General features: G+C 45.6%; 1 protein-coding gene across 1 annotated transcript; it reads right to left on the bottom strand.

The window, feature by feature from the left end:
- Window positions 1-774: 774 nt before the first annotated feature.
- On the bottom strand, window positions 775-12,593 carry LOC135532876 (guanine nucleotide exchange factor VAV3-like). Its single transcript, XM_064960300.1, has 11 exons — window positions 12,471-12,593; window positions 12,261-12,326; window positions 9,308-9,425; window positions 8,954-9,043; window positions 6,349-6,417; window positions 6,136-6,239; window positions 5,812-5,911; window positions 5,503-5,598; window positions 1,871-1,939; window positions 1,698-1,784; window positions 775-864 (listed from the first exon to the last, which is right to left on the bottom strand). The coding sequence occupies exons 1-11, from the start codon at window positions 12,524-12,526 to the stop codon at window positions 775-777; spliced, it is 945 nt and encodes a 314-aa protein (XP_064816372.1). The 5' UTR covers window positions 12,527-12,593.
- Between the last annotated feature and the right edge of the window lie 846 nt (window positions 12,594-13,439).

Below are 13,439 nucleotides of genomic sequence, written 5' to 3'. Positions count from 1 at the left end.
GGTCTGGGAAACCAGTCTGTAGTCAGTGGGTCTGGAAACCAGTCTGTAGTCAGTGGGTCTGGGAAACCAGTCTGTAGTCAGTGGGTCTGGGAAACCAGTCTGTAGTCAGTGGGTCTGGGATACCAGTCTGTAGTCACTGGGTCTGGGAAACCACTCGGTAGTCACTGGGTCTGTGATACCAGTCTGTAGTCACTGGGTCTGGGAAACCAGTCTGTAGTCACTGGGTCTGGGAAACCAGTCGGTAGTCACTGGGTCTGGGAAACCAGTCTGTAGTCACTGGGTCTGGGAAACCAGTCTGTAGTCACTGGGTCTGGGATACCAGTCTGTAGTCACTGGGTCTGGGAAACCAGTCTGTAGTCAGTGGCTCTGGGAAACCAGTCTGTAGTCAGTGGGTCTGGGATACCAGTCTGTAGTCACTGGGTCTGGGAAACCAGTCTGTAGTCAGTGGCTCTGGGAAACCAGCATGTAGTCAGTGGGTCTGGGATACCAGTCTGTAGTCACTGGGTCTGGGAAACCAGTCTGTAGTCACTGGGTCTGGGAAACCAGTCTGTAGTCAGTGGGTCTGGGAAACCAGTCTGTAGTCACTGGGTCTGGGAAACCAGTCTGTAGTCACTGGGTCTGGGAAACCAGTCTGTAGTCACTGGGTCTGGGAAACCAGTCTGTAGTCACTGGGTCTGGGATACCAGTCTGTGGTCACTGGGTCTGGGATACCAGTCTGTAGTCAGTGGGTCTGGGAAACCAGCATGTAGTCAGTCAGCCTTTCCTAATCCCATCTCACCTGTCCTGTTTCTTCTTGTCAACATTAGACACCATTCGGACCTCTCCGTCCCCCTTGGGCCGTCCGAAGCTCTCCAGGGGCTGGTTCTTCAGGGAGGGGAGGTAATGGGAGGGGTAAGGGGAGTTAATGGGATGGGGGTAAGGGGAGGTAATGGGAGGGAGGTAAAGGGAGGTCATGAGAAGGGATAAGGGAAGGTAATGGGAGGGGAAAGGGGAGGTAATGGGAGGGTAGTAAAGGGAGGTTATGCGAGGGGGATAAGGGAAGGTAATGGGAGGGGGAAAGGGAGGTAATGGGGAGGGAGGTAAAGGGAGGTTATGCGAGGGGGATAAGGGGAGGTAAAGAGAGGGGGGTAATGGGAGATAATGGGAGGGTTAAGGGAAGGTAATGGGAGGGGTAATAGGAGGGGGTAATGGGAGGTAATGTGAGGGGGTAAAGGGAGGTCATGCGAGGGGGATAAGGGAAGGTAATAGGAGGGGGGTAAGGGGAGATAATGGGAGGGTTAAGGGAAGGTAATGGGAGGGGGTAATGGGAGGTAATGTGAGGGGTAATGGGAGGGAATTGGAGGGGGTAATGGGAGGGGGTAATGGGAGGTAATGTGAGGGGGTAAGGGAGGTAATGTGGGGGGGTAATGAGAGGGAATTTGAGGGGTAATGGGAGGTAATGTGAGGGGTTAAGCGAGGTCATGTGAGGGGGTAATGAGAGGGAATTGGAGGGGTAATGGGAGGTAATGTGAGGGGGTAAGCGAGGTCATGTGAGGGGGTATTGAGAGGTAATGTGAGGGGGTGGTTAATATGATATCAGTGAGACCATGTTCAGGGTGGGTCCGGAGGACTAGTACAGTATGTGTCTGGGACCGCATTCCACTTAGGACAACAATAGAAACAAATTGATGTGTCTAAATCATGATGATTTATGTTACCAGGTTCTCGATGGAGCGTTGATACTGGTTGATCTCCTTCAGAGTCTCCTTGTCTCTCTTCACCTCGTTGACATACTGAGCCAAGTCCTGGGTCAACAAACACACAGTCCCACATTTAGTGTCTATTCTCTGATTGTAGTTTGGTAAGAGAAGAAGAGAGACAGTCTGATTACCTTCATGGCATCCAGAGCCATCTTCAGGTTGTTCTTGTCGGCTGCGTCGGGGGTGTGTTTGACCAGCTCCTAACAGACAGAGACAACAGGGAAATCACCAGTAATAATCATACACAGGCTCAGCTTCACATTGTTTAGATGAAGATTAGGTTTACATTAACACACAATTAGCCTGGATTCACAATACAGGACAGTCCTTTTCCTATGACGTTTGCCTACAGGGGACTACACAGCAAAATCATATTGATGTTATAACAGCACGAAAGTGAAACCAAGCTGTCACCCGGTCTTTTTACAGAAAAGTGAAACCAAGCTGTCACCCGGTCTTTTTACAGAAAAGTGAAACCAAGATGTCAAGCGGTCTATTTACAGTAAAGCGTACCAAGCCATAAAAAAAAGCAGAGTGAATCCGCAGTTTTTCTTCATCTTCAAAGGATTGATTTGTGGACCTCAGAGTCATAAAATGTCAGGCTTGGATATCACCGTGTCTGCTCGGATATCACTGTGTCTGCTTGGATATCACTGTGTCTGCTTGGATATCACTGTGTCTGCTTGGATATCACTGTGTCTGCTTGGATATCACTGTGTCTGCTTGGATATCACTGTGTCTGCTTGGATATCACTGTGTCTGCTTGGATATCACTGTGTCTGCTTGGATATCACTGTGTCTGCTTGGATATCGTCTGCTTGGATATCACTGTGTGCTTGGATATCACCGCGTCTGCTTGGATATCACTGTGTCTGCTTGGATATCACTGTGTCTGCTTGGATATCACTGTGTCTGCTTGGATATCACTGTGTCTGCTTGGATATCACTGTGTCTGCTTGGATATCACTGTGTCTGCTTGGATATCACTGTGTCTGCTTGGATATCACTGTGTCTGCTTGGATATCACTGTGTCTGCTTGGATATCACTGTGTCGGCTTGGAGATCACTGTGTACTTGATATCACTGTGTCTGCTTGGATATCACTGTGTCTGCTTGGATATCACTGTGTCGGCTTGGAGATCACTGTGTCTGCTTGGATATCACTGTGTCTGCTTGGATATCACTGTGTCTGCTTGGATATCACTGTGTCTGCTTGGATATCACTGTGTCTGCTTGGATATCACTGTGTGTCTGTGTCTGCTTGGATATCACTGTGTCTGCTTTGATATCACTGTGTCTGCTTGGATATCACTGTGTCTGCTTGGATATCACTGTGTCTGCTTGGATATCACTGTGTCTGCTTGGATATCACTGTGTCTGCTTGGATATCACTGTGTCTGCTTGGATATCACTGTGTCTGCTTTGATATCACTGTGTCTGCTTGGATATCACTGTGTCTGCTTTGATATCACTGTGTCTGCTTGGATATCACTGTGTCTGCTTGGATATCACTGTGTCTGCTTGCATATCACTGCGTCTGCTTGGACATCACTGTGTCTGCTTGGATATCACTGCGTCTGCTTGGACATCACTGTGTCTGCTTGGATATCACTGTGTCTGCTTGGATATCACTGTGTCTGCTTGGATATTACTGTGTCTGCTTGGATATCACTGTGTCTGCTTGGATATCACTGTGTCTGCTTTGATATCACTGTGTCTGCTTGGACATCACTGTGTCTGCTTGGACATCACTGTGTCTGCTTGGACATCACTGTGTCTGCTTGGATATCACTGTGTCTGCTTTGATATCACTGTGTCTGCTTGGATATCACTGCGTCTGCTTGGACATCACTGTGTCTGCTTGGATATCACTGTGTCTGCTTGGATATCACTGTGTCTGCTTGGATATCACTGTGTCTGCTTGGATATCACTGTGTCTGCTTGGACATCACTGTGTCTGCTTGGATATCACTGTGTCTGCTTGGATATCACTGTGTCTGCTTGGATATCACTGCGTCTGCTTGGATATCACTGCGTCTGCTTGGATATCACTGCGTCTGCTTGGAAATCACTGTGTCCGCTTGGATATCACTGCGTCTGCTTGGATATCACTGCGTCTGCTTTGATATCACTGTGTCTTCTCGGATATCAATGCGTCTGCTCGGATATCACTGTGTCTGCTTGGATATCACTGTGTCTGCTTGGACATCACTGTGTCTGCTTGGATATCACTGCGTCTGCTTGGACATCACTGTGTCTGCTTGGACATCACTGTGTATGCTTGGACATCACTGTGTCTGCTTGGACATCACTGTGTCTGCTTGGATATCACTGTGTCTGCTTGGATATCACTGTGTCTGCTTGGATATCACTGTGTCTGCTTGGACATCACTGTGTCTGCTTGGATATCACTGTGTCTGCTTGGACATCACTGTGTCTGCTTGGACATCACTGTGTCTGCTTGCATATCACTGCGTCTGCTTGGATATCACTGCGTCTGCTTGGACATCACTGCGTCTGCTTGGATATCACTGCGTCTGCTTGGATATCACTGCGTCTGCTTGGATATCAATGTGTCTGCTTGGATATCACTGCGTCTGCTTGGATATCACTGCGTCTGCTTGGATATCACTGCGTCTGCTTGGCTATCACTGCGTCTGCTTGGATATCACTGTGTCCGCTTGGATATCACTGTGCCTGCTTGGATATCACTGCGTCTGCTTGGATATCACTGCGTCTGCTTGGATATCACTGTGTCTGCTTGGATATCACTGCGTCTGCTTGGATATCACTGCGTCTGCTTGGAAATCACTGTGTCCGCTTGGATATCACTGCGTCTGCTTGGATATCACTGTGTCTGCTTGGATATCACTGTGTCTGCTTGGATATCACTGTGTCTGCTTGGATATCACTGTGTCTGCTTTGATATCACTGTGTCTTCTCGGATATCAATGCGTCTGCTTGGATATCACTGTGTCTGCTTTGATATCACTGTGTCTGCTTGGACATCACTGTGTCTGCTTGGATATTACTGTGCGAACTTGATGAACCTGAATATTCTCTCCCTCTTCCCTCCCCCTCTCTGAACTTATCCCACTGTGTCTGCTTGGATATCACCGTGTCTGCTTGGATTTCACTGTGTCTGCTTGGATATCACTGTGTCTGCTTGGATATCACTGTGTCTGCTTGGATATCACCGTGTCTGCTTGGATATCACCGTGTCTGCTTGGATATCACTGTGTCTGCTTGGATATCACTGTGTCTGCTTGGATATCACCGTGTCTGCTTGGATATCACTGTGTCTGCTTGGATATCACTGTGTCTGCTTGGATATCACCGTGTCTGCTTGGATATCACTGTGTCTGCTTGGATATCACTGTGTCTGCTTGGATATCACTGTGTCTGCTTGCTAAATACATGCAGTTCAGCACACTGGAGTCAATCCTACCAAGACTCAAATGTCCAGTTCCTTTGAAATCTGAGCTTTTGTTCTCCTTATTTCTAAAAGAAACTGCTGAAAGCAACTCCTCTCCCCCTCGAAACAACAAATAATGGGGATACAAATGAACAAATATTCTCTCCCTCCCTCCCTCCCCCTCTCCCTCCCCCTCTCCCCTCCCCCGCTCCCTCTCTTCAGAGAGGTAAGTATAGAAGTGGAGAGAGAAAGAGCGTGGAGGCTGTCGCCCCCAGTGGAAATGTATATCACAGACTCCTAACAGTGGTTGTGAGAGTATCTCGTGTATGGTGTCTGTGGTAAACATACCTGTAGTAGGAGATGGTACTTGAGGACTCTCTGCATGGGAACCACCAGTAGATCTCTCAGAGTGAACTTCCCATTGTTGGCTCTTTTAGAACATTCCTGGGACAATAACAACACAATGAATTAGAATATGAAGTATTACATCAACAGGTACACAAGAGATCGCTAGGCAACATCACTGTTTGGTCATGCTGAGGCTAGTTCCTCAGATCATTCACCATAGAGATCCTATTCGAATAATTACGAATATAATATTCTAATTCACCGCCATGTTGCCTTACCTATAGACTGTATCAGAACAACTGGTCTCACCTCTAGCTTTAGTCGTACGTCCTCTTTCTCCTTACAAATAAAGTCCAACACTGTGATGGATATCTCAACGTTGCTGCAGTAGATTCCATAAATGAGTAGCCTGCAATGCAGAAGGAAAGTATATGATACCAAATGGTGAATTTGAGTAGCAGCCAATGTCAGTACTTCCTGAATCCCCCTGAAGAAATGTTTCTGATATTTTCCAGATTCTGATGTATATTCTTCTGACTAACTGTTGTACGAGGCATTACAATAGGCTATTTATTATCATTTCTGTGTATGTAAACACCATTAGAGAACATGTTATTAATGACAAAGGCCTACCTGTCCTTATAGGCAATGAAGACCTGGTAGAGGTTTAAGGCGTTCTTGTTGAGAATGGACTCTTGCACCTCCACCATCAGACTCTTATGGACTTTCACCAGGTCCTGTGAACAGAGCAAGATCAGATGGTGTACATGACAACGAGTTCAAACTCAAGTCTACTCCGTAACGACGCCATTTGTGTAAAGATGAGAGTTCCGGGCTGTCTCTTACAGGGATGTTGACGAAAACCTTGTCGATTTCTGACGCAGTGAAAAATTTCTTCAGTGGATTCAAAAAGTACTGTGGAGAAAAAAAAAAGTTTAGAAAAAAAGTTAAGATGCGATGTCATCACGTCATCACTTCCACCTCAGGCTCAGATTGTATCAGTCACACATACATATATATTTATATATACACATACAGGACCAGGAGTTTCCTGTTCAGGTCTTCAGGCTTGGAGCAACTACTCATATCAGGACTGACTGCAAACCACAAATACTGCAGTATGCATGGCATCTATAGAGTAGCAGCTAGACTTCAGTCTGCATCTCTAGAGCAGCAGCTAGTCTGCATCTCTAGATTACCAGCTAGACCGCAGTCTGCACGGCATCTCTAGATTAGCAGCTAGTCTGCAGTCTGCATCTCTAGATTAGCAGCTAGTCTGCAGTCTGCATCTCTAGAGTAGCAGCTAGACTGAAGTCTGCATCTCTAGAGTAGCAGCTAGACTGCAGTCTGCATCTCTAGAGTAGCAGCTAGACTGCAGTCTGCATCTATAGAGTAGCAGCTCAACCTCAGTCTGCATCTACAGAGTAGCAGCTAGACTTCAGTCTGCATCTATAGAGTAGCAGCTAGACTGCAGTCTGCATGACATCTCTAGAGTAGCAACTAGACTGCAGTCTGCATCTCTAGAGTAGCAGCTAGACTGCAGTCTGCATCTATAGAGTAGCAGCTAGACTTCAGTCTGCATCTATAGAGTAGCAACCAGACCTCATTCTGCATGGCATCTAGAGTAGCAGCTAGATGTCAGTCTGCACGGCATCTATAGAGTAGCAGCTAGACTTCAGTCTGCATCTATAGAGTAGCAGCTAGACTTCAGTCTGCATCTATAGAGTAGCAGCTAGACTGCAGTCTGCATCTATAGAGTAGCAGCTAGACTGCAGTCTGCATCTATAGAGTAGCAGCTAGACTGCAGTCTGCATCTATAGAGTAGCAGCTAGACTTCAGTCTGCATCTATAGAGTAGTAGCTAGACTGCAGTCTGCATCTATAGAGTAGCAGCTAGACTGCAGTCTGCATCTATAGAGTAGCAGCTAGACTTCAGTCTGCATCTATAGAGTAGCAGCTAGACTGCAGTCTGCATCTATAGAGTAGCAGCTAGACTGCAGTCTGCATCTATAGAGTAACAGCTAGACTGCAGTCTGCATCTATAGAGTAGCAGCTAGACTGCAGTCTGCATCTATAGAGTAGCAGCTAGACTTCAGTCTGCATCTATAGAGTAGCAACCAGACCTCATTCTGCATGGCATCTATAGAGTAGCAGCTAGATGTCAGTCTGCACGGCATCTATAGAGTAGCAGCTAGACTGCAGTCTGCATCTATAGAGTAACAGCTAGACTGCAGTCTGCATCTATAGAGTAGGAGCTAGACTGCAGTATGCATGGCATCTATAGAGTAGCAGCTAGACTGCAGTCTGCATGACCTCTAGAGTAGCAACTAGACTACAGTCTGCATGGCATCTAAAGAGTAGCAGCTAGACTTCAGTCTGCATCTATAGAGTAGCAGCTAGACTGCAGTCTGCATCTATAGAGTAGCAGATAGACTGCAGTCTGCATGACATCTCTAGAGTAGCAACTAGACTGCAGTCTGCATGGCATCTATAGAGTAGCAGCTAGACTGCAGTCTGCATCTATAGAGTAGCAGATAGACTGCAGTCTGCATCTATAGAGTAGCAGATAGACTGCAGTCTGCATCTATAGAGTAGCAGCTAGACTGCAGTCTGCATCTATAGAGTAACAGCTAGACTGCAGTCTGCATGGCATCTCTATGTAAGCTCTACAGGGTCTCTGTGTATCTCTCTCCTTCTCTATAGACTCCAGGGTCTCTGTGTATCTCTCTCCTTCTCTATAGACTCCAGGGTCTCTCTGTATCTCTCTCCTTCTCTATAGTCTCCAGGGTCTCTGTGTATATCTTACCTTCTCTATAGACTCCAGGGTCTCTGTGTATCTCTCTCCTTCTCTATAGACTCCAGGGTCTCTGTGTATATCTTACCTTCTCTATAGACTCCAGGGTCTCTGTGTATCTCTCTCCTTCTCTATAGACTCCAGGGTCTCTGTGTATCTCTCTCCTTCTCTATAGACTCCAGGGTCTCTGTGTATCTCTCTCCTTCTCTATAGACTCCAGGGTCTCTGTGTATCTCTCTCCTTCTCTATAGACTCCAGGGTCTCTGTGTATCTCTCTCCTTCTCTATAGACTCCAGGGTCTCTGTGTATCTCTCTCCTTCTCTATAGACTCCAGGGTCTCTCTGTATCTCTCTCCTTCTCTATAGACTCCAGGTTCTCTGTGTATATCTTACCTTCTCTATAGACTCCAGGGTCTCTGTGTATATCTTACCTTCTCTATAGACTCCAGGGTATCTGTGTATCTCTCTCCTTCTCTATAGACTCCAGGGTCTCTGTGGATATCTTACCTTCTCTATAGACTCCAGGGTCTCTGTGTATCTCTCTCCTTCTCTGTAGACTCCAGGGTCTCTGTGGATATCTTACCTTCTCTATAGACTCCAGGGTCTCTGTGTATCTCTCTCCTTCTCTATAGACTCTAGGGTCTCTGTGTATATCTTACCTTCTCTATAGACTCCAGGGTCTCTGTGTATCTCTCCTCTGTTTGTTTGATCTCTGAGAGGCAGCAGCTTCTCACATTCTCAGCCTGCTTCTGTTGGGAAGAACATGTCTCGTAAACTTTTGGACCCAATTTGTTTTTTTTGGGGGGGGGCAAACAAAAACATACTGCTCAAGGTGTGTTAAAAAAATATATTTCAGTAACATTATTGTGTGTGTTTTTGTGATGTGTGTGTGTGTGTGTGTGTGTGTGTGTGTGTGTGTGTGTGTGTGTGTGTGTGTGTGTGTGTGTGTGTGTGTGTGTGTGTGTGTGTGTGTGTGTGTGTGTGTGTGTGTGTGTGTGTGTGTGTTTGTGTACCAGTGTAGGGTGCTGTTCGGTCCTCATCAGGTCTTCATAGATCTCTCCTCCTTCATCGGTGTCATCCAACCCGTAGACTGGAGCATACAACTCTTCCTCATCCTCTAGAACATTCTCACTGACACACAAACAGGCCCACACATACTCTCTTTGAGATGAGGCCATTGTAAAGCTAAAGAGCGGGTAGGTGAAGGAACTGCCTCAATCCAAACATCGACCCAGGTGCTTTGTCATGGTTTTCCACAGGGGGGTGCTGTTTCACGGGCAGACATATACACTACGCAGTACTTCAAGTCTGCTAAGCGGGATCAAGTCTAATCAAACCATCTGAGCCTTACAATCAATCTCTCTCTCTCTGTCTCTCTTCTCTCTGTCTGTCTCTCTGTCTGTCTCGCTGTCTCTTTTTCACTCGCTGTCTCTCTGTCTGTCTGTCTGTCTGTCTGTCTGTCTGTCTCTCTTCTCTCTGTCTGTCTCTCTGTCTGTCTCGCTGTCTCTCTCACTGTCTCTCTCTCTGTCTGTCTCTCTCTCTCTCTCTCTGTCTGTCTATCTCTGTCTGTCTGTTTCTCTGTCTGTCTGTCTCTCTCTGTCTGCTGTCTGTCTCTCTCTCTGTCTCTCTGTCTGTCTCTCTCTCTCTGTCTGTCTCTCTCTATGTCTGTCTGTCTGTCTGTCTGTCTGTCTCTCTCTCTCTGTCTGTCTCTCTCTCTCTTTCTGTCTCTCTTTCTCTCGCTGGCTCTCTGTCTGTCTGACTCTCTCTCTATCTGTCTGTCTCTCTCTCTATCTGTCTGTCTCTCTCTCTCTCTCGCTCTGTCTGTCTGTCTCTCTCTCTCTGTGTCTGTCTCTCTCTCTCTCTGTCTGTCTGTCTGTCTGTCTGTCTGTCTGTCTCTCTCTCTATCTCTGCTTGTCTCTCTTCTTTCTGTCTGTCTCTCTGCCTGTCTCGCTGTCTCTCTTTCTCTCGCTGTCTCTATCGCTGTCTGTCTGTCTGTCTCTCTCTCTTTTCTCTCTCTCGCTCTGTCTGTCTCTCTCTCGGTCTCTGCTAATTTTGTTTGAATTCTGGTAATATATGCACAATGGTCTGCTTTGTGCCCCCTTGTGTACATTAAAACTAATTTTTCAACCACTCCACAAATTTCTTGTTAACAAACTATAGTTTTGTCAAGTCGGTTAGGACATCTACGTTGTGCATGACACAAGTAATTTTCCCAACAATTGTTTCCAGATTATTTCACTTATAATTCACTGTCTCACAATCCCAGTGGGTCAGAAGTTTACATACACTAAGTTGACTGTGCCTTTAAACAGCTTGGAAAATTACAGAACGTGATGTCATGGCTTTAGAAGCTTCTGATAGGCTAATTGACATAATTTGAGTCAATTGGAGGTGTACCTGTGGATGTATTTCAAGGCCTACCTTCAAACTCAGTGCCTCTTTGCTTGGCATCATGGGAAAATCAAAGGAAATCAGTTAAGGCCTCAGAAAAAAAATGTAGACCTCCACAAGTCTGGTTCATCCTAGGGAGCAATTTCCAAAGCCTGAAGGTACCATATTAATCTGTACAAACAATAGTACACAACTATAAACACCATGGGACCACGCAGCCCTCATACCGCTCAGGAAGGAGAGGCATTCTGTCTCCAAGTGATGAACGTACTTTGTTGCGAAAAGTGCAAATCAATCCCAGAACAACAGTGAAGGACCTTGTGAAGATGCTGGAGGAAACAGGTACAAAATTATCTCTATCCACAGTAAAACGAGTCCTGTATCGACATAACCTGAAAGGCCGCTCAGCAAGGAAGAAGTCACTCCAAAACCGCCATAAAAAAGCCAGACTACGGTTTGCAACTGCACATGGGGACAAAGATCGTACTTTTTGAAGAAATGTACTTTGGTCTGATGAAACAAAAATAGAACTATTTGGTCATAATGACCATCGTTATGTTTGGAGGAAAAAGAGGGAGGATTGCAAGCCGAAGAACACCATCCCAACCGTGAAGCATGGGGGTGGCAGCATCATATTGTGGGGGTGGCAGCATCATATTGTGGGGGTGCTTTGCTGCAGGAGGGACTGGTGCACTTCACAAAATATATGGCATCATGAGGATGGAAAATTATGTGGATATATTGAAGCAACATCTCAAGACATCAGTCAGGAAGTTAAAGCTTGGTTGCAAATGGGTCTTCCAAATGGACAATGACCCAAGCATACTTCAAAGTCAAGGTATTAGAGTGGACATCACAAAGCCCTGACCTCAATCCTATAGAAAATGTGTGGGCAGAACTGAAAAAGCGTGTGTTAGCAAGGAGGCCTACAAAACTGACTCAGTTACATCAACTCTGTCAGGAGGAATGGGCCAAAATTCACTTATTGAGGGAAGCTTGTGGAAGGTTTTATTTTTATTTTTTTATTTTACCTTTATTTAACCAGGCAAGTCAGTTAAGAACAAATTCTTATTTTCAATGACGGCCTAGGAACAGTGGGTTGTTCAGGGGCAGAACGACAGATTTGTACCTTGTCAGCTCGGGGGTTTGAACTTGCAACCTTCTGGTTACTAGTCCAACGCTCTAACCACCTCTAACCACATCACCCTGCCACCCCAGGTTACCTGAAATGTTTGACCCAAGTTAAACAATTTAAAGGCAATGCTACCAAATACTAATTGAGTGTATGCAAACTTCTGACCCACTGGGAATGTGATGAAAGGAATAAAAGCTGAAATAAATCATTATCTCTACTATTATTCTGACATTTCACATTCTTAAAATAAAGTGGTGATCCTAACTGACCTAAGACAGGGAATTTTTACTAGGAGTAAATGTCAGGAATTGTGAAAAACTGAGTTTAAATGTATTTGGCCGAGGTGTATGTAAACCTTCCGACTTAAACTGTACATACTGTTTATCATTGGTATATATGGATAGATGAAATGAAATGTCCATATGATTTAAGAGACTTACTCAATCAGGTCCTTCAGATGACTGTAAATATCCTCGTCTTTCAGACTCTCCTCTGTTGGAAAGGGCCTGTCAGGGGGAGTATCTCAGACATCATTATTACATCATCAATTAAATGTCACGTTGATTAAAATAAAAATCACTGAGCCCCAGTGACATCACTGAGCCCCAGTGTTTCACACTTGTGAAGGTTGAAATAGAAGTGAGACGTACTTGATTCCTGCCTGTTGTGCGACCGTGGAGAAGGAAAGCATGGACAGAGTATCCATCACCTTGGTGGGAGAGAAGAAGAGGCAATACGTGAGTGAAGTGTAGTCAATAGATATGAATGTGAAGTACTGATCAGAAAGTTATGATCTTACCCCCCAAAAAATGTAACCTTTATTTAAACTAGGCAGGTCAGTTAATAACAATTCCTAACGGGGAACGGGGTTAACTGCCTTGTTCAGGGGCAGAACGACAGATTTCTTTTACTTTTGGTTACTGGTCCAATGCTCTAACCGCTAGGCTCCCTGTCGCCCCACTCAGCTTTAGATTTGGTTGCTTTGAATGCTGCTGGTGTTCAGATGTAGTTGCTTTATATACAAACACACACTTACCTATCTCACATCTGAGTAAAGTGTGTTGACCACAGATATACGCCAGCCAATCACTGAGCCTCTCACTGAGCCCCTCACTGGAGGAAGTGGTTAAAATCCAAAGCTAAATTCACATACATCTCAGGTGTGTGTGTGTGTGTGTGTGTGTGTGTGTGTGTGTGTGTGTGTGTGTGTGTGTGTGTGTGTGTGTGTGTGTGTGTGTGTGAGTGAGTGAGTGAGTGAGTGAGTGAGTGTTAGTGTATGTTAGTGTGTGTTAGTGTGTGTTAGTGTGTGTATTAGTGTGTGTAAGTGTGTGTTAGTGAGTGTGTGTGTGTAAGTGTGTGTAAGTGTGTGTAAGTGTGTGTTAGTGTGTGTAAGTGTGTGTTATTGTGTGTTTGTGTGTAAGTGTGTGTGTGTGTGTGTGTGTGTGTGTGTGTGTGTGTGTGTGTGTGTGTGTGTGTGTGTGTGTGTGTGTGTGTGTGTGTGTGTGTGTGTGTGTGTGTGTGTGTGTGAGTGTGTGTTAGTGTGTGTTAGTGTGTGGTAGTGTGTTAGTGTGTGTTAGTGTGTGTAAGTGTGTGTTAGTGTGTGTAAGTGTGTGTTATTG

Source organism: Oncorhynchus masou, unplaced genomic scaffold (genome assembly GCF_036934945.1).
Source record: "Oncorhynchus masou masou isolate Uvic2021 unplaced genomic scaffold, UVic_Omas_1.1 unplaced_scaffold_2078, whole genome shotgun sequence".
In the NCBI taxonomy this organism is placed as follows: Eukaryota; Metazoa; Chordata; class Actinopteri; order Salmoniformes; family Salmonidae; genus Oncorhynchus; species Oncorhynchus masou.
The sequence above is the reverse complement of the archived record's forward strand: the minus strand, read 5'-3'. Positions and strand labels throughout refer to the sequence as shown.

Coding starts and splice junctions, on each gene's coding strand:
- LOC135532876 (XM_064960300.1), bottom strand. CDS start 12,526: ATGGATACTCTGTCCATGCTTTCCTTCTCCACGGTCGCACAACAGGCA. Junction 12,327..12,470: donor GCACAACAGGCAGGAATCAA/GTACGTCTCACT, acceptor TCCCCCTGACAG/GCCCTTTCCAACAGAGGAGA. Junction 6,240..6,348: donor AGGTTTTCGTCAACATCCCT/GTAAGAGACAGC, acceptor CTCTGTTCACAG/GACCTGGTGAAAGTCCATAA.